Source organism: Equus przewalskii, chromosome 26 (genome assembly GCF_037783145.1).
Source record: "Equus przewalskii isolate Varuska chromosome 26, EquPr2, whole genome shotgun sequence".
Classification (NCBI taxonomy): domain Eukaryota; kingdom Metazoa; phylum Chordata; class Mammalia; order Perissodactyla; family Equidae; genus Equus; species Equus przewalskii.
The window spans coordinates 4,939,425-4,966,589 of record NC_091856.1 but is presented as its reverse complement, the minus strand read 5'-3'; the positions used below and the strand labels follow the sequence as shown (position 1 = coordinate 4,966,589).

At 50.1% G+C, this 27,165-nt stretch overlaps 1 protein-coding gene across 1 annotated transcript; it reads left to right on the top strand.

Annotated features, from left to right (window-relative positions):
* Nucleotides 1–104: 104 nt before the first annotated feature.
* On the top strand, nt 105–27,165 carry TRIM14 (tripartite motif containing 14). Its single transcript, XM_070595774.1, has 6 exons — nt 105–390; nt 3,402–3,497; nt 15,276–15,509; nt 19,011–19,173; nt 22,177–22,269; nt 23,915–27,165. Exons 1-6 carry the CDS (start codon nt 190–192, stop codon nt 24,448–24,450), a joined length of 1,323 nt encoding a protein of 440 aa, XP_070451875.1. The 5' UTR covers nt 105–189; the 3' UTR covers nt 24,451–27,165.

The window sequence follows — 27,165 nt, the reverse complement described above, 5'->3', positions numbered from 1 at the left end:
CTGAGAGCACCCTGCTGCTCCGAGGGTGACGATGCTGCCGCTACCCGCCCCTCCCCAGTCTGCGCTTCCTGCCCTCCTGCCACCCAGCTGGGCTGGCCCGCGGCCGCCCCGCCCCACCCCACCGCTGAGGTTTCGATTCCCCAGGGGAGCCTCTCTCCGCGCTGGCGCGGCCCGAAACTGTGCGCACGAATGGCGGGCGCCGCGGCGCTCAGCCCGACGCCTGGGGGGCCCGAGGACGCGTGCCGCTGGCGCTGCCCGGAGCACGGCGACCGCACGGCCGAGCTCTTCTGTCGCCGCTGCCGCCGCTGCGTGTGCGCGCTTTGCCCGGTGCTGGGCGCGCACCGCGGCCACCCGGTGGGCCTGGCGCTGGAGGAGGCGGCGCACGTGCAGGTGGGGACGCGGGCGGTGCGCGGGGCGGGGGGGCGAGCCGGGAGCAACGGACGGGGAGGGGCGTGCCCAGGGCCGCGCTGCCAGTTCCCCGTCAGGACCTGGAGCCCCAAGGCGGCCCAGAGGTCGTCTAGGCTATCTCTGTCGACCTGTCATTCAGAACGAGAGACTGAGGCCCAAGGAAGGGCAAAGGCGAGCCAAGGCCGTTCGTTAACCTTCGGAAGAGGTGGGTTTGCGAGTGAGAACTTGGAGCCCCGGCAGGTACCCCATGTCCCTGAGCTCGTCCACTATGGCAGATCCACTACACTGCCCTTGGGCTGGAAGAAAATCTGCCTTTAACAGAGAGGAACGTCACTCCTTTAGAGAACAGCCGTGTCACCCCGGAAAGCCACACAACCATCTCCTCTGCTTCTCTCCCTGGAGTTCCCTGGAGGGGGCCGTGGACTGCCCGAGGGCCCGAGAGCAGACCCAAAGGCCCCTCTGACCACCCCGGCCCGCCCCTCCCCCTCCACATGCGCTCCAGTTCCACGCCTAACAGCCTGGCGAGCTAGGACGGCCATTTGATCCATAAGAAAAGGAAGACTCTGGAGGTGGAGGGGGGCCTTGAACCCAGCTGGACTGCCTCCCCGGGACCCATTCTCACCTTGGAGCCCTGACCCATGCTTAATCCTAAGAGTGGCCAAGGCCTCCAGACTCTTGTTCCACCCTTGTGGGTGACCCGTTCTGTGGCTCTGGTCAAATCCCTCGCCTCTCTGGGCTAGGCAGGCCCTCCTGTCTTTGATAGCCGTTGATGCTACCACTTCCACCGCCAAGAAGTCTTTCCGTTATTCACCCAGGCCACAAGGACCTTTCCCCTACAAGGCATGATTTAGCACCATCACGTGGTGACAACCTTGGCGCTCCAAAGTAAAGATGGGCCCTGTAGGGGCCAGTCAAGCTAGTGGAGTCCTGGGTTCAAGGCCTGCCTCTAAGATCTTCCTTTTCTTATCTATAAAATGGCTGTAATAATAATGGCTCTGCAAAAGGCTGTTTTTCAGAGTTAATAAGGCTGCTTTCCAGAGATATGGCCAGTGGATCTCACAGGTAGGTCGGTCCACCCACTTGCCTATGCATACCCATTTTGCATCAGCATACCCACCCACTTATCTGTTTATCAATCATCCATCCATTCATTCATCCATCGTTCATTCATCAAACATCCATTCAGCACATACCTTGTGCCATGAGTCAAGGAATAGATCAATTCTTCCCTGACCTGGAGGAGTTCCCTGGCTGGTGGGGGGAGAACAAACAGTGACAATACACTGTGATAAGTGTTGTAACTGGGACCCAGAGAGAAGACAATGTGAACCAGGAACAGGAAGCCCAGGAAGACTTCCTAGAGGAGGTGCCATTGGAAGTGGCCTTGAAGGATGGGTAGGATTTTACCAGGTACCAAGACAGGAGAAGCACCTTGTGACTGGAGGGCACAGGCACCAGGAGGCTGGGTTATTCTTGGGTGATAGACAGGAGCTAGACTTGAAAGCTTAGAAATCACAGTGGAGTAAGGATGTGCTCCTGAAAGTTGAGGCTATGGCTTATACTTGGGTTACTATCGTGTCCCTACCCCCACTCCTGCCTAGAATAAAACTGTGCTGGGGCCACCCCATGGCATAGTGGTTGAGTTCAGCAGGCTCTGCTTTGGCAGCCTGGGTTCATAGGTTCAGTTCCCGGGCACTGACCTACACCACTTGTTAGCCATGCTGTGGCAGTGACCCACATACAAAAGAGAGGAAGATTGGCATAGATGTTAGCTCAGGGTGAATCTTCCTCAACAAAAAAAAGAAAGAAAGAAAAGACAACTGTGCACACAGTAGCAAATGCTTGTTGGATGTTGAAATGACATCCATCTATTGAGCACTTACTGTCTGCCAAGCACTACACTTTGTGTACTGGTCAAGAGTAACATCAGAGCTCACAGATCACCATAACAAATATGATAATAAGGAAAAAGTTTGAAATATTACAAGGATTACCAAAATGTGACACAGACACAAAGTGAGTGAATGCTGTTGGAAAAATGGTGCTGACAGACTTGCCTGATGCAGGGTTGCCACAAACCTTCAATTTGTAAAGAATGCAATGTCTGCAAAGCGCAATATGAGGTATGCCTGTACCTCTCATTCTCTACAGCAGCCCTATGGGGTTATCCCCCTATTTACAGCTGAGGACACCGAGGTTTAAAGAGGTGAGTTCACTTGCCCAGGTCGCGTGGAAGTAGGGACGCAGACCCAGGAGGTCTCATGTGACTCTAGGGCTTGTGCTCATAACAACTTGCTCTCTACTTGAAGTTGGCAGCCCTTGTCACTCTGTTCAATTCAGCAGACACTTCTGGGTCACCCCTGGTCCTTATGGGGGAGCCAGGAATGGAGCAGGCCTGCCCTCAGGAAGCGCCCAGTCGGCCCAGCGGCTGACCGTAAGGCCAGCCATAAAAAGGCTCAGATGGAGCTAAGGTCACAGCTGTCGGGGAGAGGGACACAGAGCAGGCCTTTGGAAAAACGGCAACTGCAAAGAGCAGAGATAGGCAAGGGAGCCGTTTCAGTCGGTTGGGAGAGGGGACCGTGACCCACAGGCCTCTCACACATGCAGGTCTTCTGGACGCCTCCAAAGGGCCGCAGGCTCCTGCAATGCAAGTTCCCTGAGGGCAGCTCCTAGAACAGGGCCCAGCGTGTGTTCACGCTGTGAGCAAATGCCCTTGCCCTGACCACAAGCGGCTTGCCTCAAGGCCCTCTTTGAGGGACTGGAAAAGCAGGTCATACGCAGGATGGTCCTAGAAAGAAAGGGGGCATCAAGGTTGGGAGAATACCTGCTGTGGGCCTCTGGGTCCTGGTCACCCTCCAGCTTGCCTCCTGACTCTGGGCGAGTCCACTGCCTTCTGGGGACACCTCAGCTGAGACAAAACGCGCGGTGCCCCGGGGGCCTGGTTATCTCGAAAGTGACCGTGTTGACTTTTTCCCTTACTCCTTCGCATACAGAAACTCACCCAAGAATGTCTACAGCAGTTGGCGACCAAGAAGCAGCAGCAGGTTGGCAACATAAACCAGATTGAGGACGCGGCCGGGAGGCTCCAGGCAAGTCCCCGGCGTGTCTGGTTGACACGTTGCTACCCCGCCACGAGGCTGTCCGCGTGCGGGGCCCGGGAGAGCCGACCGCCAGCCTCGGGGGCGCTCAGGCTCGCGGAGCCTGGGGCTTCTGTAATTCAGGGGGCTCTTCTCGAGAAAAAGAACGCAAAATGAGGGGCGAGACCCTGAAGGGACCCGCAGGGGAGGGGCCTGCGGGCGGGTCGGGTCGCTTCGCGGTGACCGGCCTCCGCGGAGCCGGGGACACCACACCGAGCGCAGTCCGCGCGGAGAGACCGGTGCCCGCGCCCGCAGCCGCCTTAAACTAGCCAAATGCGTGTCAGGAACGCGCAAATGGCTCTGAGGTCTCTGCCAAGGCGAAAGTAGATGGAGTAGAAACGTATTCCATAAACACGCACTTTCTCCAGGCATCTCCTTTCATAACGATGTTTATTTAAAAGGATTTCTTGGTGGGTTTTAAATGGGAAGCTGGGGCTGACCCTAGTGTGAGCTGCTGTTTAGACTGTGAAAAAGTCGTGTCTTTAGGGCTTTATACATGAACTTGGCTGTTCCCTTCCCCTCTCAGCCTCAGCCGCCCCCTCGTGGAAGTGAGTCGCTATGAGAGCCCCATGACCTCCTGCTGACCCCCTCAGGTCAGCCGGGGAGACCAGCTCCCCCCGTAGGACTAGCTGGCCCCTGGTCTTCCTGAGGCTGGCCCGAAGCCCAGGGAGGCAGGCGGGCCACACGATGGGCCCCTGATTGCCCAGCATCCGTGATCTGTAAGGGGACTCCATCCATGCCCCTGTTTGCTGGGGACAATTGTGGTTTACACCTGTAGCCCTGGGTTAATTATTAATAATGTCATGAGCAGGACTCCGGGCTCAGATGGATAAATCAGGTCAAAAGGATTTTGGAACTGAAAGTTGGCACCCCCAAGGGAATGGGAGGTGCTTGGGCTGTGGAGCCGGAAGGACAGTTGGGGCACAGGTTCACCGTCGGCAGATCTGGGTGGGGGTCCCCAAGGGGAGAGTTAGGACCCGCATGGAGAGCCTAGGAGGGCGGGCTTCAGCTTACCCTAAGGAGTGTTTTTCCTTCTTTTAACCCTCTCCTCAACACCTAAACTTTCTAGTTTGACCTAATTACAGATTCACAGGACGTTGGGACGGTGGTACAGAGGAGTTTTTGTGCCTTTCACCTAGTTGACCCCAAGGGTTACGTCTTACATAACTGTAGTAAATATCAAAACAGGAAAATTGACAGTGTGTGTGTATGGTTCTGTCAACTTATCACGTGTGTAGATTCAGGTAACCGTCACCGCAATCAAAACAGAACTATTCCATCAGCACCGAGGTGTCCCTCATGCCGCCCCTCCCCAACAATCCCTTACTTCTGGCCATCACTAACTTGTCCTCTGTGTCTATTATAAGGGCATCTGAGAATGTCAGAAAAATGGAATCATGTGGCATGTGACCTTTTGAGATTTTTTTCACTCAACATAATGCCCTTGAGATTCATCCAAGTTGTTGCGTGTGTGGACAGTTCATTCCTTTGTATTGTTAAATAATATTCCAGCAATCCAGTAGTGTGGATATACCCCTTTTCTTTAACCGATCATCTATTTTAGGACATTTTAGTTGTTTCCCATTTGAGGCTATTACAAATGAAGCTGCTTTGAACGATTGGGTACAGTTTCCGTGTGGCTATAAGTTTCTGTTTCTCTGGGGTGAATCCTGAGTGCTAATGCTGGGTAGTGTGGTGCTTGCATGTTTAGTTTTTTAAGAAACTACCAAACTGTTTTCCAGAGTGGCTGGGCCATTTTACATTCCCACTGGCTATATCTGAGAGATCCTGTTTCTCCAAATCCTTGCCAACATTTGGTCTTTTTTAGCCATCCCGATAGGTGTGTAGTGGTGTCTCATTGTGGTCTTCATTTGCATTTCCTCAGCAGCTAGTGATGTTGGCATCTTTCCATGCGCTGGTTTGCCATCTGTCTATCCACTCTGCCAGGAGGTCTCCTCGTGCCTCTTGCCGTTTCCTGATCCCATTGTTTGTTTTCTTTCTTTTTTTCCTTTTTCTTTTTCTCCCCAAAACCCCAGCACATAGTTGTCTATCCTAGCTGTAAGTCCTTTTAGTTCTTCTTTGTGAGATGCCAGCACAGCATGGCCTGATGAGTGGTGTGTAGGTCTGTACCCAGGATCTGAACCAGCAAACCTCAGGCTGCCACAGCAGAGCACGCACATTTAATGACTATGCCACCGGGCCGGCCCCTGTGTATTTTCTGACTGCTCAGTTTTGAGAGTTGTCTACACACAGTCATGCCTTGTGTAATGATGGGGATGGGTTCTGAGAAACCCATCGTTGGGTGATTTCGTCACTGTGCAAACATCAAAGAGTGTACTTATACACAAACCCGATGGTATAGCCTGCTGCCCACCTAGACTCTACGGTGCTAAGATTTTGGGACCACCACTGTCTATGTGGTCGGTTGTTGACTGAAACGTCATGCGGCACGTGACTGTATCTGGATAGGAGTCCTTTGTCAGACACGTGGTTTGCGAATGCTTTCTCCCCGTCTGTAGCTTGTCTTTTCATTGTCTTAACGGGTTCTTATGCAGAGTGAAAGGTTTTAATTTTGATGAAGTCCAGTTGGTCAGTTTTTTCCTTTTATGGATTGTGCTCTCGGGGTCGTGTTAAAGAACTCTTTCCCTAACCCTAGGTCCCAAAGATTTCCTCCTTTTATTTCCCTAAAAGTTTTATAATTTTATGTTTAAGTCCATGATTCATTTTGAATTAACTTTTGTATAAGGTTGAGGTTTTTTCTTTTATCTATGGATGTCCAGTTACTCTAATGCCATTTGTTGAAAAGACTGTGCTTTCTCTGTTGAGTTGCTCTTGTCAAAAATCAACTGGCCATACTTGGGTGGGGCTGTTTCTGGATTCCCTGTTCCTTCCAGTGATCTGTGAGTCTGTCCCTCTATCAGTGCCGCACAGGCTTGATTACTGTAGCTGAAAATAAGCCTTGAAATAATTGATGCCTCCCACTTGATTCTTTTTCAGAATTATTTTAGTATTTTAGTTCCTTTGCCTCTCCATTTAAGTCTTAGAATAATCTTGTCTATATCTACAAAAAGTAAACTTTGTTGGGATTTTGGTAGGAACTGTGTTAAGCCTGTGTATCAGATTAGAGAGAATTGACATCTTTACTGTGTTGTCTTCCAACCGTGAACACAGTCTGTCTCTTCGTGCATGTAAATCTTTGTTTTCTTTCATCAGCATTTTGTAGTTTTCAGCGTACAAATTCTATACATGTTTTCTCAGTCTTACACCTCAGTGGCCCTCAGAAGACAGTAAGAAAAATAGAATTAGTGGTTAGCATTTTAAAGTTGAGGTGTTTGTATAAAAATTTAGATGTAGAAAAGGAGGAAGGAAGATGTGGCCACCCTAGGCTTCCATCCCCAGCTGGGAGCTGTGGGAGCTGAGCAACGGACACCCCATGAGAAATGCATTTCTCCCAGCCCCCACCTGCCCACTGCCCCGCTGTGTTACCAGCCCGGCTCCTGTGAGCATTTACATTTCAATTCCTGGTCAAGAAGCAGATTTTTAAAAATTCAGCCATAATCCTGCCACTTCAAGCCAGCCACTCTTCCCATTCTGAGATTGTTTTTCCGTGCATGGATATGCTTGTACACAGTTTGAGATATACTCTGTATACAGTTCTCAGGTCACCTCCCAGCTGGAGGTGAGGCCTGCTGGTTCGTTTCCTTGTGTGATTTGTCACTTGTATCATCATCTTGTCTTGGTAGGTATTTTCCATGGTGCCCCGTTTGCCCTGGGTTGTGAGAGTGCCCCTGCAGAGCACTGTGGCATGACATCTGTGCAAGGCTCTGTGACTTCCAGTACTTCCAGCCCATTTTTATATGAATTTTTTGTTTTGAAGTTCCATGAGCCTGGACTCCAAGCCTTCTCAGTCCAAGCCTGATGTCTGGCTGGTTTGTTTTGCTGGTGACTCTTTTCGCCCATGACCCTGGGGGGGATGACAGGATTCCTTGCCCCTTCCCCAGGCCAGTGGGTGGGGTTGTTCTGGGGCCTCGTTCATGGATGGAGTGGCTCCCTGTGACCTGGCCTGATGCAGCGGGCCCTTTCCCCGTTCCCAGCTGCAATGGGCCAGGTGCCCAGTGCCCCTCCTAGATGATCAGGCCCCGTGTGGGTGGTTGTCACACATACCTCCACCCCTGCCCTCCCGGGGTCACTCAGCTCAGCTTCTGCCCATGGCTCTGCCGCCAAGTTGCCTCTTTGGTTTTGGCACCTGAAAATTTTCTTTTTATTGTCATTGTTGCTTTGGTGAGGAAGATTGTTGCTGAGCTAACATGTGTGCCAATCTTCCTCTATTTTTTGTATGTGGGATGCCGCCACAGCATGGCTTGGTGAGCAGTGTGTATGTCTGTGCCCAGGATCCGAACCCCGTGAACCTGGGCTGCTGAAGTGGATCACACGAACTTAACCATTACGCCACCGGGCAGGCCTCTTTTGTTTGATTGTGTGTTTGTTTCTGAGCTTGGTCATATAACTTTACAATCTGCTGGTTTAAAATCAGCATTTCCACGTGTTTGAAGTAGGAAGCGAGATTTTCCATGCAAACTCCTTCTCCTTTATTGACCAAAACTATATGTCACTTTCTGTGTGGGGTTTTTGTTGTTGCTGGTTTAAGATCATGACACTTACCTGTGTCGTTAAAAGTTGTTTACCAATGTCAGTATGAGAGGTTGTATATTCCATTATATGGATCTACCATGATCCGTTAGGCCATTTTCCTAATGTTGAACATTTAGATTATTTCCAGTTTTTCAATTTAATGTAAAAGAACACTTCAGGGAACATTTTTGGCACCTTGCTTTGTTCCCTTCAGGACACACTCCTAGAAGTGACTCGTCTGGCTCAGCAGGCACAAGTGTGGGTGAGGACTCTCGTGCATTCTGCCGAACTGTGGCACAGAGGTCTGGGGCCACCGTGCTGCCCGGACTTCTTCCATAGAGGCAGTCCTGGGAAGAGGCTGTTCGCCTGGAAATTGACCCATGAGCTAGATTTGTAAACAAATTAAAAGCAATAAAGTTCATATATGGTCCAAAGTCTGCTGTTCAGAAGCCAAAGACCAGGCCTAACTAACTCCTTTCCAGCAAACAGTCAAGAAGGATCTGGTCGTTAATCCCCAACCAACACCCGTGAAATGGTTTCCCTGACATCCTTGCTAATAGGCTGTTTGCTTCCCCATCCTGGCTCCTCAGGGGACCAACACATGCAGGTGGAGGGAAAATTCAGCACTGGCCCGCTGCTCTTCACTCTGACAGGAGGAGGTGACAGTGTGCAGCGTGGTTAGGTTCTTCTTTCTGAATCTTCCGAGTTTTCCACAGTGAGCTTTTGATACTTTTATAAATGAAAAGTATATAAAGATATATATTATATAAATAAATATATATTCAGATGGTCCCTGACTTACAATGGTTCCAATTAAGATTTTTCAACTGTACAATAGTGCAAGAGCAATGCGCATTCAGTAGAAACTGCACTTTGGTTTTAATTTTGATCTTTTCCCAGGTGTAGGGATCCTCTTTCCCGATGCTGGGCAGGGGCCGAGAGCCGCAGCTGCCGCTCACCACGCGACCACGAGGGTGAGCAGCCGACACACTGACACCCATTCTGCACCCAGACAGCCGTTCTGTTTGTCACTCTCAGTTCAGTCTTCAATAAATTACATGAGATACTCAACACTTTATTATAAACTAGGCCTCGTATTAGATGCTTTTGCCCGACTGTGGGCTAACGTAAGTGTCCTGAGCACATTTAAGGGAGGCTGGGCCAAGCCAGGATGTTTGGTAGGTTAGGTGTATTAAATGCATTTTTGACTCAAGAGATCAACTTACAATGGGTTTATCAGGACGTAACCCCTTGGTAAGTCCAGGAAGATCTGTGTGTAGGCATGTATACGTGTGTCTGTATGATATGTGTATGTATATATAAGGTGGTTATTGTCTGCTGAATGCAGACCTAGGTAGGGATTTAGAATGCTCGGGCTGTCAGAGCTGAAAGGCCCTTGGAGATGTGGGCACCCGGGAAGAAGAAATAACCTGTTGCTGGTCACATAGGAAGGCACAGGTGGACCTGGGACCACAGCTGTATCCTTCAGGGTCCACCCAGGAAGACAGAAACCACTTTGAGTGTTTGGGACAGCGGGGACGAATGCTGGGAAGGCTGACACAGCGTGGAAGAGGCAGAGAAGCCAGCCAGCGGGAGGCGAGGCAGCTGGCACCAGCAGGCAGCACCTTCATGCCTGGCCGGCCGGGACAAAGAAAGGAGGTGGTATTAGCAGAGTGCAGGGGCCCCGGCCACCCAGGCAGGAGCTAGAAGCCTAACGGGCCTGTCCTGTGGGAGCTGGAGGATGGGGGGCTCGGGGATGCAGCCGCTCGTGGAGATACTGGTGGGAGGGAGGCCCTGGCTGCTTCCTTCCTCTCACCTCGGACCTCCCTCTAATTCCTCCTCCCATTGACCAAACCCAGCCTGAAGGAGGATCCTGGAAATTGGGCCCGCAGGAGTCAGCCCCTCTGCCCTGCGGAGCAGAGCCTGTGAAGAGCAGGACGTGGACCTGAGGCAAAGGGGCCTAGACGGGCGCCTCCTCAGCCGGACTGTCAGGCCCTCACCCAGACCAGTTCAGTCTGGGATCCAGTTGCATTTTGAACCAGTGTGGCCCAAACCAAGCAGCATACTTCCTTGTTTCATTGCCAGAACTCTTTTTTAACTGTATTGCGGAATCAGCCTATCTGCTTACACTTTAAGTTTTCTTGTGGATGTTTCTGAACAGTTATTCCTGAGAGTTTTTACCATGTATGGTGTCGTGAAGCTTATTTTGTATATTCTTTACGAGGCGGATCTGTAGAAACTGCTTGGAGCATAGCTTGGTTGGGAGGATATTTGCCGTCTTGGTTTCTATAGAAAGAATTGCATTTACATTTACATTTACTCCATTTACATACACTGCCTCCAAAACGCATTCATAAATCAAGGGTTTGGAACACCTTTTCTTTCCTTCATTTGGTCATTAAACAGAGAGATATTTGCGTCCAGGTTCACGGACCCATGGAAACCATGTTAAGTGTAGACTAATTCCCAGGCTAGCCCAAAGCCAGTTCAATCTGTCAGGCACGTGGTGGTATAAGCCAGTCTCAGCCCAACCACACTGCCTGGAACGTTGTGTGGGAAACGCAGCTTCAGGAACCCGTCCCCTAGATCCTGCCAAACCACACGTTCCTGCCCCACTGAGAAGAGAGCATTGCGTCACGGGGGAGCCTGCCGGGTACCAGGGGTCATTCCGCCGCGTGGGCTGTACAGATGTTTGGGCTGGGAGAAGAGGCTGGCCTAGGTTTTGTGGGTTTTTCCAAATGATTTTTGGCTTTATTTTATAATTGTACTAGTAATACATGAACACGTGCCCATTTTAAATATTTAAATAGTGTATTAGAATATAGTATGGAACTATACATGTACAAAGTAAGAGTTTCTCTTCACCATCCCCTCAACCCCACACCTCCTCCCAAACGTGATCACAACCAACAGACATTTAAATGCACCTGCAAACATACAGATGCATATATCCATGTATAGTTGTTGTTCTGTTATCTTTTACATAAATGGGATCATCCTGTATGTATGATTGTGCAACTTGCTTTCTCCACATGGTGTCTTGGAGAGCTTTCTATGCCACGACATATAGGTCCGCTGCGTTTGTGTGTGTGTGTTAAAATATACATAACAAGAAATTACCATTTTTACCATATTTAAGAGTGCAATTCAGTGGCACTGATTACATGTGCAATGTTGTACAAGCATCACCACTGTTTCCAAAACTTTTCCATCACCCCAAACATAACCTGTAACCATTAAGTAATTACTTCCCATTCTCCCGTCCCACCACCCCTGGTAACCTCTAATCTACTTCCTGTCTCTCTGAATTTCCCTGTTCTAGATAGTTCATAAACGTGGAATCAAACAATATTTGTCCTTTTATGTCTGGCTTATTTCAGTAGCATGATGTCTTCCAGATTTATCCATATTACAGCATGTATCAGAACGCTGCATTCTTTTTTTTTTTAAAAGATTTTATTTTTTTCCTTTTTCTCCCCAAAGCCCCCCGGTACATGGTTGTATATTCTTCGTTGTGGGTCCTTCTAATTGTGGCATGTGGGACGCCGCCTCAGCGTGGTCTGATGAGCAGTGCCATGTCCGCGCCCAGGATTCGAACCAACGAAACACTGGGCCGCCTGCAGCAGAGCGCGCAAACTTAACCACTCGGCCACGGGGCCAGCCCCTCAGAATGCTGCATTCTTTTTAATCACTATGTATTATTTCATTGTATGAATGCAGCATAATTTATATGATAAATATATGTATATACTTCCCATATTGAAAATTTTGCCTATTTTTCTCTATCACCAGCACTGCTATAGTGAACATCTTGGTACACAAATCTTCATGCCCATGTGAAAACATTTTCTAGGATCAATTCCTGCAAGAGGAAATGCTGCATCAAAGGCCACATGCATTTAAGGTTTTGGTGCGGTCAGACTGCCCGCTAAAAGTGCAGCCCCAATAGACACCACCACTGCAGCGTGCGAGTGTCGTTGCACGCGCCCTCACAGACCCCAGTATCGTCCATCGGTTCAGACTCTTCAGTCGGACGGCCACAATCTATTTCCTGGTTACACTGCTCGCTGTCTTGGTTGCTGGGGAGGCTGAGGGGCCTCTTCGTACATCTGTTGGCACTTGCCTGTCTTTGGCCCATGTCTGAATTCAGTGACTTCTTTCTGTCCCATGTGTTATGGACAGTAAACTTGCACCGTTTGTTACCTGTTGTGTAGCTTTATTCACAGCGCTTTCCCTTTAGGGAAAAGTTCCATTTTTTATGTGAGCAAACCTGTCACGGCTCCCGTTTAATAACCATCTGGGTTTTGGGTTTCTCTCACAGAGGTCTTCCCTTCCCAAAGTTTTGGAAATAAAATTGTTTTGTATTTCGTTCTAATAGGTTTATTATTTGGTTTTTTAAAATGTGTAGTGCTTTAATCTATTTGGATTTCTTTTTTTGTTTGTTTACCTTTTATTGTGGAAAACGTCAAGTATATGCACATATTTAGGTGCAAATCCCAGACATATCATTTCATCTGTAAAAGTTTCAGCATATTATCTCTACAAGATAAGGACTCATTTTTTAAAACACATAACAACAGTATCATCATCACACCTATGAAAATTGACAGTAGTTCCTTGATATCATCAAACATCCAATCAGTGGTCACTTTCCCTATTGTCTTATAAATGTCACATTTATTTGTTTGAATTAGGAGTGAAATAAAGTTTTCAAGTTGCAGTTGGTTGATGCATTTCTTAAGTTGATGGTTCTCGTATTCCTCTTCTGCCTGTCTGTCCTCTACATGGAACCTTTAAGGCAGATTTAGAGGCCTGATCAGATGCGAATTTGCGTTTTTTGGCAAGACTACTTCGTAGGTGAGGTTCTGTCTGAATTTATTTTTATATGTGGTATAAGATAAGGATATGACTTAAAATCTTTTTCAAATACGTGGTTAATTGTCTGTGTACCCATACCATTTATTGAATACTCCAGTCTTTCTTCCTAATAATTTGAAATGCCACCATTATCACACACACACATGTATTTTTCAGTTCTTTCCTAAACTTTTTATTCTATGCCCTTGATCTTTTTGTCTGTCCCTAACCCACATGGTTTTAAGTCCTTTAGCTTTGCAGTTTGATGTTTAATAAGGCAGCTCATCCTTCACAGAACTTTTTAAAGCAATTTTTGGCTTTTATTGTGCTTTATTCTCCCTCATGATAATTGAATATTTGTTTAATCTGCATGTTAAGACTTTTGGATGGCATTGACTTTATGGACTAATTTGGAAACAAATACTGTCTTTATAGTAATGAATTTTCCCAGCCAGGGATGTCTTTTTCTTCCACACATTCAGAGTTTTTAAAAATGTTTTTCAGTACAATTTTATTTTATTTATTATTATTATCTTTTTTAAAGATTGGCACCTGAGCTAACAACTGTTGCCAATCTTTTTTTTTTTTTCCTCCTTCTTCTCCCCAAAGCCCCCCAGTACATGGTTGTATAGTCTAGTTGTGAGTGCCTCTGGTTGTGGTATGTGGGACGCCGCCTCAGCGTGGCCTGATGAGTGGTGCCATGTCCGCGCCTGGGATCCGAACCGCTGAAACCCCGGGCAGCCGAAACAGATCACACTAACTTAACCACTCGGCCAGGGTCAGCCCCTCAGTACAATTTTATACTTTTCTTTATCTAGGTCTTTACAGTTTTTGTTAGGTTTATTTTTACATACTTTGTATTTTTTTCTGCTATTTTAAAAAGGATCTTTATTTCTCCAATTTTCCCATTGGTTATAGCTGGTACTTAGAAAAACTGGAGTTTTTGTTTGTTAATTTTTTTATTGTGGTCTAAATAGTTCATAACATTGTGAAATTTCAGTTGTACATTAATATTTGTCAGACACCATATAAATGTGCCCCTGCACCCCTGTGCCCACCCTCCTCCCCTTCCCCCTGATAACCACTAAATTATTCTCTTTGTCCGTAAGTTTGTTTATATTCCACATATGAGTAAAATCATACGGTGTTTGTCTTTCTCTGTCTGATTTATTTTGCTTAACATGATACCCTCAAGGTCCAGCCACGTGGCTGCGAAAGAACGATTATGTCTTTTTTATGGCTGAATAGTATTCCATTGTATATATACACCACATCTTCTTTATCCAATCATCAGTCTATGGGCACTTGGGTTGCTTCCACGTGTTGGCTATTGTGAATAATGCTGCAGTGAACACAGGGGTGCATAAGTCTCTTTGTATCATTGATTTCAAGTTCTTTGGATAAATATCCAGTGGTGGGATAGCTGGGTCATATGGTAATTCTATTTTTAATTTTCTGAGAAATGACCATACTGTTTTCCACAGTGGCTGCACCAGTTTGCATTCCCACCAGCAGTGTATGAGGGTTCCCTTTTCTCCACAACCTCTCAAACATTTATTATTTTTTGTCTTGGTGATTATAGCCATTTTAATGGGCGTAAGATGATATCTAAGTGTAGTTTTGATTTGCATTTCCCTGATGATCAGTGATGTTGAGCATCTTTTCATCCGCCTATTGGCCATCTGTATATCTTCTTTGGAAAAATGTCTGTTCATATCCTCTGCCCACTTTTTGATTGGGTTGTTTATTTTTTTGTAGTTCAGCTGTGTTACTTCTTTATATATTGTGGAGATTAACCCCTTATCAGATATATGATTTGCAAATATTTTTTCCCAGATGTTGGGTTGTATTTTCATTTTGATCTTGGTTTCCTTTGCCTTCCACAAGCTCTTTAATCTGATGAAGTCCCACTCGTTTATTTTTTCTTTTATTTCCCTTGTCTGAGTATTTGTAAAGATCCTTTTAAGGCTGATGTCAAAGAGTGTACTGCCTGTATTTCCTTCCAGAAGTTTTATGGTTTCAGGTCTTACCTTCAAGTCTTTGATCCATTTTGATCTATTTTTGTGTATGGAGAAAGATAATGATCTACAGGAAAGCTGGAGTTTTTATAAGTTGATCTTACACTTGACTTGCCACCTTGCTGAACTCACTTTTTAGAGGTCGTAATAATTTTTTTCGTGTTGATTTTTCTGGACTTCCTGGTTGGCAATCATATCATCTGCAACTGGTTTTCTTTTTTAGGCTCATGCAGAGTCAAGTAAAACCTGGCTGACAGAAAAATTCAGTGAACTCAGATTACTTCTTGATGAAGAGGAAGTGCTGGCCAAGAAATTCATTGATAAAAACACGCAGCTTGCCCTCCAGCGGTACAGGGAGCAAATCAAGTCTTGTGGGGAGCAAATCGACATCATGAACGATCTCTCCAACAGGGTGTGGAGCATCAGCCAGGAGCCCAACCCCGTACAGCTGCTGCAGGTAATAAGGCTGGGTTTCTGCCCTCACGGCCCACACCTGCCACCAGCATTGCCTCTCGGTTACAGTGGCATTGAACATGGCATTTACACACTGAGTAAATATGCAGAGAATCCCCTTGTCAGCATAGAGACTTCCTTACCCCCACGCGTGGTCAGAAAATATACACTGTCAGGAAGATAATACATACCTTGCACTAATTCATTCACATTGACAGCCACCGTTTTGAGGACCTCTGTCTTCCACACACTTCATGTGTTTTAGCTTAAATATTCACAAGAACTCTGCAAAGTGGATATTCTCCCCCATTTTACGAATGAGAAATTGAGGCTCAGGGAGGTGAAGTGATTCGTCCGAGGTCACACAGCTGGGAGGTGGCAGAGTGGTGATCAGAACCCAGGTCTGTCCAACTCTAAAGCCATGAGGCAGCCTTGCCCGGCCCTCTGCCTCTACAGTCCGAGTTGAGACACCCCTTCTGGAAAGGAAGGTGTCCCTTCAGCTCTGGAGCAGGCTCCAGAGCTGATCACAAAGGGGAGAGAAGGATGGCACTCCTTAGCCACTGGGCTCTGTCGGAGGCTGTTAGCTTATGCTGAGGAAGCGTCTAAGAAATGCCCGTGTGAGATTTGTCGCTGTTTTAGTGAAAGCGTGTTGTTGAGAGCAGTGTTCCTGTCTTCAAGGACCCCTGGAAGAAACTCCTCCCTCGTGCCCGTACTCCTGTGCACTTGGATTGCCTTTCTACTCATGTAACTCTTCCTGTTTCCTTCTTTGCCATGGTTTCTGGGAAGCTCAGAGCCGAATGTGTTTCAATAGCTGGGCTGAGACTTTGTGGCGTACATTTTGTGCCTCATCTCCCTCTGGCTTCCTGCTTGCATTCTTATCCGAGTGTTGTCTTTGCTCCATTTTTCTCGCTGTACAGGAACATCTTGCAGTATTAGACAACCTTTGTGCTTTAAAGGCTTGTGGGACAAGGCAGGGTACAACTAAATAAAGGTGGCACTGAGTCTAACCACAGATTAGCATAGGCTGTGGCTGGGAAATAAGATACACAAATAAATCAGTCACTGCGAAACCAGTCAAGCCAGTCCCTGGTGGGTATTTCCACTCATGTGCCTTTATGTGGCCTTGGTCAATTCAGCCTGTGTTTCATTGTTTAGCTAAGAAAAAATAAACCTAACAAAAAGTTCTGGGCGAGGTACTCTCCTAGGCACAAAGGATATTGTACTTTAATAGGGGCAAGAGGCACAGAGGGGTACATCTGTTTGTTTCCTCTAAAAGAATGGTACTTTTTAGGGATAGCTAATACAAAAGGACTCTTCCACGGAGGAGAAGGTTCTTCTTCCATCATAGGTGCAGTTTTAGGGCTGTGGCATCCTCTCTTTTTATTCTCTGGTGCCAGAGCTGCTGACGTCCATCATCCATCAGTCCTTCCTTGCATTTTCTTGTCCATGTATTCATCAGCTATGTGCTCAGCACCAGGCCCCTGCTTGACACGAGGAGCTCCTGGGTGGGGATACACGCTCAGAGTTATGTACAACACAGCTCAAGCAAGCTAGCCAAAGTGTGTCCGGGAGATGTCCGACTCTGTATGGGGGGTCAGGGAAGACTTAGGAGGAGGAGCTGGGTCTGGGATGTGGAGTATATTCCACTCACAGGGTATCTCGGAGAGACGGAGCAGAGAGGACATCCCGGGCAGACGGGAACCACATGCACGCTGAGAGCTTGGCAGGCTGGAGAGCCGCCCGGGTTCAGCCTGGCTGGAGGCAGGGCAGGGGTAAAAGGGAGGGGTGTGCAGAGCTGCTGCTGGCTTGGGAGGCCAGGGTTGGTTGATGAAGGGCCTTCTGTGCCTGGCCATGGAGGTTAGCCCTTGTCCTGTAGAGATGGGAGCCAGGCGAGGGTCCTAAAGCAAGAAATGACACGGTCAGTTTAATGCTTTAGAAAGGTCACTTTGGTGACAGGGTGGAAGATTCACTGAGGGGGCCAGGACTGGAGGCTGGAAGGGAAGTTGGGAGGAGACCCAGCATCCAGGGGAGAGATGATGGGGGCCTGGACCAGTGAAGGGGCGGTGGGGATCGGGAGAAGCAGGCAGGTCTGAGAAAGTCAACAGGATTGGTGATTGGAAGTGGAGGGAATCCAAGATGATGGCCAGTCTCTGGCTGGAGATGGGTGGCTGGGGGCTGTTCTCTGGGTCTGCAAAGCCAGGAGCAGACGCACTCCGTTTCATTCACTCATTTATTCCATCATCGGTATTTACTGAGAACCTACTGTGTGCCAGGCCCTTTGCTAGATGCTAGAGTTACCAGGTGGTGGCATTTGTCCTTCATCCCCCTCCCCAGCCCCACACCCCACTCATCTGCCTTCTGGGCCAACCACCTGCCACCCCAGAGCCGGATGGGGCTTGGAGACCATCCCATAGCCCCCTCCCAAGGTCCAGCATCCTGCCTGGTGGGCCTGTCTCTGCCGACAGCTGAATCCTAGCGCCCCCCACCCCGAGGTGTCCGTCCCTCCATCCCGGCGTGGGCAGCACTGCCCACTAGCCAGGACCTGCTCACCCGCTGTCTTTTAAATCCTCGCCCGGGACAGACCTTCAGAAAGTGCAGACAGGGTTCTTAATGGCAAACAGTTACGAGAGTCCACTGGAACTGTTTTAAGCACGAAACGAGGTTATGAGAGTATCAGGCAGCTCACAGGGTCTCCAGGAGAGCCAGAAAGCCAGGACGCAGGCCAGGCCACACACAGGTTTGCTCCCTTGCAGACCTACTGCTGCTCCTCTAGGCAAGACGTCACAGCCACACCACTGACCCAGGGCACCGGTGCCAGAGCCTCCACCGCCGCTGTCCCCAAGCTCCACCTGTTGTCAATACCTCAGCCTCCCTTCCCTATCCAGATCCTAGGTGGGAGGTGCCTTGTCCCCTGCCTGCACCTTGGGCGCGAAGGGGGCTGGGAGCATGCATTTTTCTCACTTCTACTTAGCAAAGCCGCACCTAACACAGGCAGTGTATTTAAAGGTGATGTCCAGGCAGAAAACAGGACAGTCCCCACTGTGGTGGCCACACCCGTCAGTCAGCCTTCCAGCTGCACTTCTCGGCCCTTGGCTTTCCTTTTGGGCTGTGGTTTCCGGCTCCCCCTTTTGGACATGCCCTGGGGTCCTTCCCCAGGGAAACCAGTCCCTCACTCTTTCTGTCCCCCTGTACCTCAGGCAGACCCCTGGCACAGGGCCCCTTGCGAGGTGGGCAGCCAGCCTGCCTCCTCCCCCTGCCGCTGTGCCTGCACAGAGAGGGCCTGGGTGCACTGGCCGGCAGGAGCCTGCAGGGCCAGCAGGAGCCCTGGACCCACCCGACCTGCAGCCCGGGGCCCTCCTCCAGCCCAGCCACTGGGCCGTCTCTCCAGGCCTCTGCTCCCAGGGGCACAGCCTGGTGGGGGGCGGGGGGCTGTGCCCCAGGCCTGGGTTTGTTCCGGGGGCAGCGGAGGGGCTGGGACAGGGGCTGACCCCGCCTGCCCTCGCAGGAGTACACAGCCGCGGAGCAGGAGATGCAGCGGCACATGAGCCTGGGAGAGCTGTGCCACCCGGTGCCCCTCTCCTTCGAGCCCGTCAAGAGCTTCTTTAAGGGCCTCATGGAAGCCATGCAGGGCGTGTTACAGACGCCACTGGACGTTCGCCTTAAGGAAAGTAAGTTGCTGTGTGACTAACCTCATGTCCTTTACTCCCCTGGTGCTTTTTAGCCCAGAGACAACTGCAAAGGTCACCACCCCACTCATGCCCTTCCCACACAGAGGCCCTTGGCCAGGCCGTCCCGGGCTCCTGGGCCTGGGCCCAGCCCACCCTTCTGACTCCCCCTCCTGCGACCACGTCCTGCCTCTCGAAGCCACTGTCCTGCTTCTGCCCCTCAATTGCTCCCGGGACTCTGCCACACCACGTCTTTGTCTGCTCTGGGCTCCCGGCTGGGATGGCCAACTTCCCCCACCTTCCTCTGCCTGGTCAAGTCCCACCGTCCCTGCGGGGCCAACACAGCTGTGCTCACCTGGAAAGCCCTTCCACGCCACCCTGGGCGTGCTCCCTCTCCTGGCTGTCTCCGCTTCCCCGCTGCCCCATCTCATGCCTGGGGGTGGTCACAGGCTGGATACATGGACCTCCTCCCTGCCTCTCGTAAGTGCCTGGAGGGCAAGAACCAATTGGGGTCCAGCTCTGAGGTCCCCACAGGGCGTGACACAAAGCAGGTGCTCAGAAACACCTGTTCAATCTTTCATTCACTCACTCATTCATTCGTCTCTGCTGTCATGATTCATTCAGAACATTACTGAGCCCCTGTTGAGGGCCAAGCACGGCAAGGTACAAAGCAGAGCTCCTGCCTCCGTGCTCAGCCTCTTGGGGGAAGACAGACCACAGAGGAGTAGACGTCAGCGATGAGAGGTGCTCTGGGGAAAATAAAGCAGGATGAGGAGAACGGGGTGGCCCGGGGAGGAGCTGTCAGACGGGGCAGTGGGTAGGCCTCTCTGAGCGGACCTGAGGAAGCCTTCTGCGATCCCTGTGGGTCAGAAGGGCCGGAAAGCGTCGTGGCCACAGGCGGGGACTCTGGAGCCAGAGTGCCAGCTTCTCCCCCAGCCACTGCTTCCTAACCCTGCCTTCTCGGGCCAGGCACCTACCTTGTCTCTGCTTGTTTCCACGTCCATAAAGTGGGGACGATGGTGCAGTGTCCTCTCCGGGGGCTGTTGCAAGGACTAAACGGGCTCTGACGTGCAAGGTGCCAGGCAGAGTGAGCCCTCTGTGAGCCTTAGCTGCTGCTGCTGTCGTTACATCTGCAGGCAGGGCACTCGCCTGGTGCCAGGCATCGTTGCAGCCGTTCACACAGATCCGTCCAGCAGCTCCTCACAGCACCCTGTGTGGTGGGCGCCTCGCTAGCCCCATCTTACAGATAAGGAAGCTGAGGCTCAGAGACGTTAACTGACTTGCCCTAGGTTATACAGCTGGTGGGGGTAGAGGCAGAATTCAAACAGACTCTGGGCCCAGAGTCTGTGTTCTGACCCCTAGACTCCCAGGCCCTCACACCTCCCCCGCCTCCACGTGAGGCCATCATTCTCATGATCACAGGTGCTGACCCCCAGGAAGGACCCGAGGAGATGGGGGTCTTGCAGCACCACTCCCTCCCGACCTGTGTGCTCCACAGAACTGCAGGCTCAGCAGGCCCAAAGGGATCCTGCATCTTCTCCCAAGCTGCTGCTGCTTGACTCCCAGTAAAGGGCTGTAGGGGAGGAAGAGAATTTCCCTACCCTCTGGGTCCTTCTGGCTGGTCTACAAATTAAATTGACATGAGACAGAATGACAGGAGAAAATCAAACAAAGCTTTACACCATGTATATATAGGAGAAACCCAGGAAAACTGGGTGACTCAGCCCAAATGGCCAAAGCTGCCACCTTAAATACCATCTTCAGCTAAAGACAGAGGAGGATGTTGGGAGTCGGGGGAGTCGGTTATGGGAGATTACCAGGAAAACACAGAAAACAAGAGTACGCTTATTATGCAGATTTAAGTCCTTGCCTTCTGCGTTGATGAGAGTTTCTAGAGACAAGGTCAGCCCCTCTTCCTGGTACAGAGAGGGAGACACCTTTACAGATGGAGATTTCCCTTACAAATGTAAGTGTCTCTTAGAAAGGGTAACTTCTACTTGGTTTTCAGGGCTTTTCCCATGTCTGCAGTTTTTTAAAAAAATAACCAGCCGAAAATAATCCTTATGCCGAAGAGATACATCTTGAGGTGGCAAACTCTGATCCCCCACAGCGTTAAGTCCTGGCCCTTCTGCCACTGTGGCATTTCCTCAACCTGGCTTTTCCATTCCTGCTGCCCAGTTCCTGCTGGAGCCTCTGCAGGCCTCTGCCTCCGCTCTCACCTGCCCCATCGTTCCCCACCAGAGAGAGCTTTGGAAATTTTTCTGCTCATGTCTAGCCTCAATCAGACACCTCCCATGGCTCCCCACTGCTTACATGCCACTCCTAGCCCCCTGCCCTTCATGTTTTCGTTCCCGCTGTACCCTTTGTTGGGAAAGCCTCCCATCCTTGATTCTGGGTGTCCAAATCTTCCCCATCCCTTAAGGGCCAGCTGAGGGGCTTCCTCCTCCATGAAGCCTTCCCTGACCCCTTCAAGCCCCAGAGCCCTTCACCTCTCTTGTCTGTGACCTGGAGCACTCTCTGCCTCCGATGGTGGCTCAAGTGAGCCCCTTTCTCACCTGATTTACCTGACAGCTGTTGAAGACAGGGACCATGACTTGGGTCTCCCCTGACTCCCTCTCACCTGAGCGAGACCTGACCTTCTGAGGACTCAGCTTTAATTTCGTGCTTTCCATCTTTGTCCTGGCATTTGCCTTTCTGCCATGAGGTTGCTCCCCTCCTTGGCTGTGGATACACACCTGGAGCCTACTGTCTCCTCCCCAGTCCAGGGCTCACTCACACGGCCCACCACTGCCGAACTCACTTCTGACCTGGAAAGTGCGCTTCTTCCTGGATCTGAGCCTGTCCTCGAGTTTTCCTGTCGCTGTGAATATGCATTCCTTACTTACATTTGCATGCGATTCTTGGGGAGAGATTATGCAAATCTCCAGTTTTGTATCATTTTTAGTACGTTTTACAGTTTGCGCTCCTTGCGTGAGCCAGGCACTCATTTCTTGCAATTCGTTACAGACATGAACTGCCAGCTCTCGGGCTCCTCCAGCACCAAGCCGGGCTCCTTGTTGAAAACAAGCCCCTCACCAGAGCGATCCCTCTTCTTAAAATGTAAGACCCCCAGGGCGGAGGGCGGGGTGCACAGTGGGGGGCGGGTCACGGAAATGGAGGCCCCCCTTTTTTTCCTAAGAGAGCCAACTTGGGTTTTTTAACCTTTATTATTAGTTTTTTAATACAGAAATAATCCATGTTCATTGTAGAAAAATTAGAAAACAAAGAAAAGCAGAAATTAAAAGAAAATCACTCATAAATCACTGGAGAGCTTTAGAAATTCTGCTCATGTCTACCCTAGTAGACATGTAGTAGTCGATAACTACCGTGATTTGCCCTTTAGCTTTCTTTGGCATATCTATATACACACACAATGATAAATATTTAATATATCTTTTTTAAGCAAACGTGGTGTCATACTATATATACTGTTTTGTAATCTGTTTTCATTTACTGATATATTGTGAACATCTTTGTTCCCATTAAGAAATTATATAGCGAATGATGCTTCTTGAAGAAAATTAGAAATTGCATATATACAAAATAAAACAATTGCCTCCTCCAGATGTAAATGCTGCTAATATTTTGGCATATATTTTTTCAGATATTTTAAAGGCATATATGTGCACAGATTTTTAAAAACAGGATCATATTATAGATATTTTTGTAAGTTTTTATTTAACAATATGGCTTGAGCAATCTTCAGCTGCTGGATATACGGTCATTATACAAAAATCAATTGTATTTCCATATATTGGCAATAAACAATTAGAAAATGAAATTTTAAAATCACATTATTTTCAGTAATATTTTTTAAAAACTAGGAATAAATCTAACAAAAGATATACAAAACCTCTCCACAGAAAACTCCAAAACATTACTGAGAAACTTTTTGGCAGTATCTATTAAAGCCAAACACCCACACACCCTATGATCTAGACTTTTTTAAAATTTCTTGTCTAGTATGTGGCATGATGCAACAGGAACTAGCTTTGGGAGTTTAAATCGCTGCCACCTTTCTGGAGGACACTTGGGCAATATTTACCAAAAGCGTTGAAAACCACCATCCCCATTGACCCAGGAAGTCCTCTTTTAGAAATATATCCTAAAGAAATAATCAGATACTAAAGATGTAATAATATTAGTGTTTTTGAAAGCTTTTAAAAATGCCTATTTTTTTCAGTGGGAGGGATAGGTTAAATTGTAATGCATCCATACGTCAAAATCTTAGGGTCGTCATTAAAATGCTCTTATAAAAGAATATTATTTGATGTGGTAAAATGTTCACAATACATTAATAAATTTTAAAAAGCAGATTACCCAAGAGCATGTCTGGTATGATACCAATGTTAAGAAAAACTGTAAAGCATCAAGTAAAAAGACAATTGGAAGGCTATACACCCGACTGTGATCAATGACAGGATTATTTCAATTACTTTTTCAGAGGTTGGCAATGAAGTCCACGGTACAAAATTCAAACGGTACACTGGGTGTACAGTAAATTTTCTCTCTTCCCCTGTCGCCCCAGCACCTCTCCAGAGGCGTTTGGGGTTAAAAGGGTGGCACTCCATCTGTCCGTGGGGCGTGCCCGGAGTTTTCCCGTTTCCTGGGGTGGGCGCGCGCGTGGTGGGGGAGAGACGGTCCCGGGGGGCGGGGCGCCGCGCTGGCTCCGCCCACAGGCGTGGCCCGTGTCCCGCCCCCGCAGACGCGCGGACGCCCTCGCTGGACCCGGACACGATGCACGCGCGCCTGCGCCTCTCGGCCGACCGCCTGACGGTGCGCTGCGCGCTGCTGGGCCGCCTGGGGCCGGCGCCCGCGGCGCGCTTCGACGCGCTGTGGCAGGTGCTGGGCCGCGACTGCTTCGCCGCGGGCCGCCACTACTGGGAGGTGGACGTGCAGGAGGCGGGCGCCGGCTGGTGGGCGGGAGCGGCCTACGCCTCGCTGCGGCGCCGCGGGGCCTCGGCCGCCGCCCGCCTGGGCTGCAACCGCCAGTCGTGGTGCCTGAAGCGCTACGACCTGGAGTACTGGGCCTTCCACGACGGCCAGCGCAGCCGCCTGCGGCCCCGCGGCGACCCCGAGCGGCTCGGCGTCTTCCTGGACTACGAGGCCGGCGTGCTCGCCTTCTACGACGTGACGGGCGGCATGAGCCACCTGCACACCTTCCGCGCCGCCTTCCAGGAACCGCTCTACCCGGCCCTGCGGCTCTGGGAGGGCGCCATCAGCATCCCGCGGCTGCCCTAGGCCGAGCCCCGAGAGGCCGCCCTGGGTCCCCGCGGCTCCGGCCTCCCCCGACCCAGCCGGGGCTGGGCAGCGGCCTACTCTTAAGCACCCTCTCCCCACCAGCCAGGCCCTGTGCTTTGAAGAGTTCCTCTGCTGGGCTGGGTTCACATGCGCCCTACACACAGGACCTCTGCCGCTGCTCTCTCCCAGGCCTCCCCCCGCCACCAGGACACCCATACTGCACTCCTTTCAGTCCAGGCGCCTGAAAGCACACCCCACAGGGAGCCGTGGCAGAAGGCACTATCCTCAGCCTCCCACCTCCTCGTGCAGCACCCAGAACGCCTGGCACATAGTAGGCACACAGTAAATACGTGAATGAATGGGAGTCACCCAGCCCTGACTCTATCCCTTGACGGTCCGTTGGGTCTGCCTCCTCTTCACTCTACAGCTTGTCCATGTCACCACCTGGCCTGACCCATCCTCCTCTTCCACCCTAAGCCAGAGGGCTCTCACACCTCACTGCACTGCTTAGAGCTATCAAGAGGTTCCCAAGGACTACAGGGGAGAAAACGAGCACTTTACCTTAGCATTCAAGGCTTTTCTAGTCTGACCCAAACGACTTATCCTCATGGAGTTCCTGCAGCTATTTTCAGTGGCTCCTAGCTCCAGAAGGGTGTCACATAGCCCCACCTCTACACTTTGCTGCTGTCCTCCCCGGGGCCCCATACACACACAGTTACACAGGCAAGTCCTTTCTTCCTCCCTCTGCCTGTCTCAGTCTTCCCGGGCTTAGCTGCCCCGGGAGGTCCCCCCAAGCCACAAGAACCTCTCTTACTGTCAGGGCCACGAATCTGCGACCTGTCTTTGCAACTAGATTGGAGGCTAAGAGCAGTTACGTCCTCATACCCTGCCACCCTCCCAGGCAGTGAGTGAAGGGCCAGCTGGCTATCGTTGAAGGGCAGGATAGCTCAGCTGGGAGGGCCTCACAGATCGCCCAGCCTGACCTCACTACATTTGGGGAGACTAAGGTCCTGAAAGAAAGTTGCTTCAAGTCCCCCGTGGTGATTAAGAGCTGGGCCACCCCAACCCCCAGGCAAGTGTCTGACTTGCCCCCTGGCCCAGACCTTCAGGCCCAGCTCTCAACCTGGGAGATTTTACTGCTCATTCATTTCTCAAGGGATGTTGGGAAGAAATCAGCAGGTGACCGTTGCTAAGCAACCGCAGGCAGTTTTCTCAACTGTCATGGAATCCAAAGGAGAGGAGCTACAGTGGAGGTTGGGCGGCCCAGACAACCCCTTGCTCCTCAGATCCCGATGTTGCCAAGGAAACCCAGAGAGCCCCGCTTTCCAGAAGGAAGTGATGGCATCAAGAAGGCCAGCTCCTCCAGCGGGGAGGGAACAGCCTCTTTCCAGGGTCTGTGCCTCAGTCCTGAAGGCTCAGCGTCCTGATTTGTCAAGTTCCCCGGGGGGTTTTAAAGTTATATTGTGTTAAGTATCTTAGGCGCTTGGCAGGAGGCCAGCAGTCAGGCGCGGAAATGCACACTGAAATCTCCCTCCTGGTTTAACAGACTCTTGGTGCATTAATTGGTTTGAACCATATAAAAGTGCCAATTTCCAAGTTTTTGACCTAAAAATGGTACTTTCATATGGGGCAATGTAATACAAGTAGAAGGAACCTCAAAAGTGCCTTTAGTTCTAACCAAATCATTTAAAGCTGTAGCTTGGACAGCTGTCTAAGCACTCTGCTCCAGGAATCCTGAGGAAAGGGAACTTGATTCTCCCGGGGCGCCCGGAGCTGGATTCCCACAGGCAGAGGGCATCCTGCCAGAAGCGATGGGTACACGTGACCCACATCCCTGCCAACCAAGGCTGCCCCAGGCCCCCGCCACGGGGCCGGGCACTGGCAGCACGTGCGAGTTTGTCAGCGCTGTTCTAATGCTTTGCTGTTCACTCACTCGATCCTCGCATCATCCCTAGGAGGTGGAAAGTTACCCCAGTTCTACACATGGCAAAACTGAGGCCCTGAGGAGTGACTTTACCAAGGTCACACAGCTCATGGTGGCGCTGGACTCTGTGCTCAGGTCTGCCAGGCCGTACGCCGTCTCTGGCGCCACCTGTGCCTCTGGCCCCTCCCTTGTTGGGCCTTTGACACTTCGATTCGCCTGGTTACTCCGAGGGACTAGAGTCCACCTTTGGGTTACCTTCCTTGGGCTCTGAGAGGAGGTCTTACACCCAAAGGGGGATTTGAGAGTTTGGATTCATGTAGCAGAAACAGAGCTGGGATGAGACTGTAAAGGATGACAACTGGCTTTTATCACCCCCCGCTCTGGGCCAAGGCCTGTGCTAGTCAGGAAACTGCAGTTTTGGTCCACAATCAATTGTGACCTCTGCCCAGTCATTTTTACTTCTTAGAGCATCATGTGTAAAGTAGGGGTAATGACTCCACCTACCAGTGCTGTGCGGCTCAAATGAGCCATAGAGTATGAACCCTTCCAAACCGCCCCGTGCTGCACACACCAGGCCTCTGAGCACCCCGGTGGAGCTCCGCTGTGCCTGACACGGTGCCGAGACAGCTGATGCTCCCCGTGGAAGGGTACTGATCACCTGTTCTCTTTCAGATTTGAATCTGTACAAATTTCTTTATTGATACAGCAAATGGCTTGCAGATATTTTCAAATGACGGCAATTTTCTAATATGTGGTTTGTTTTAATAAAATATGAATACTGTCCCTTTTAA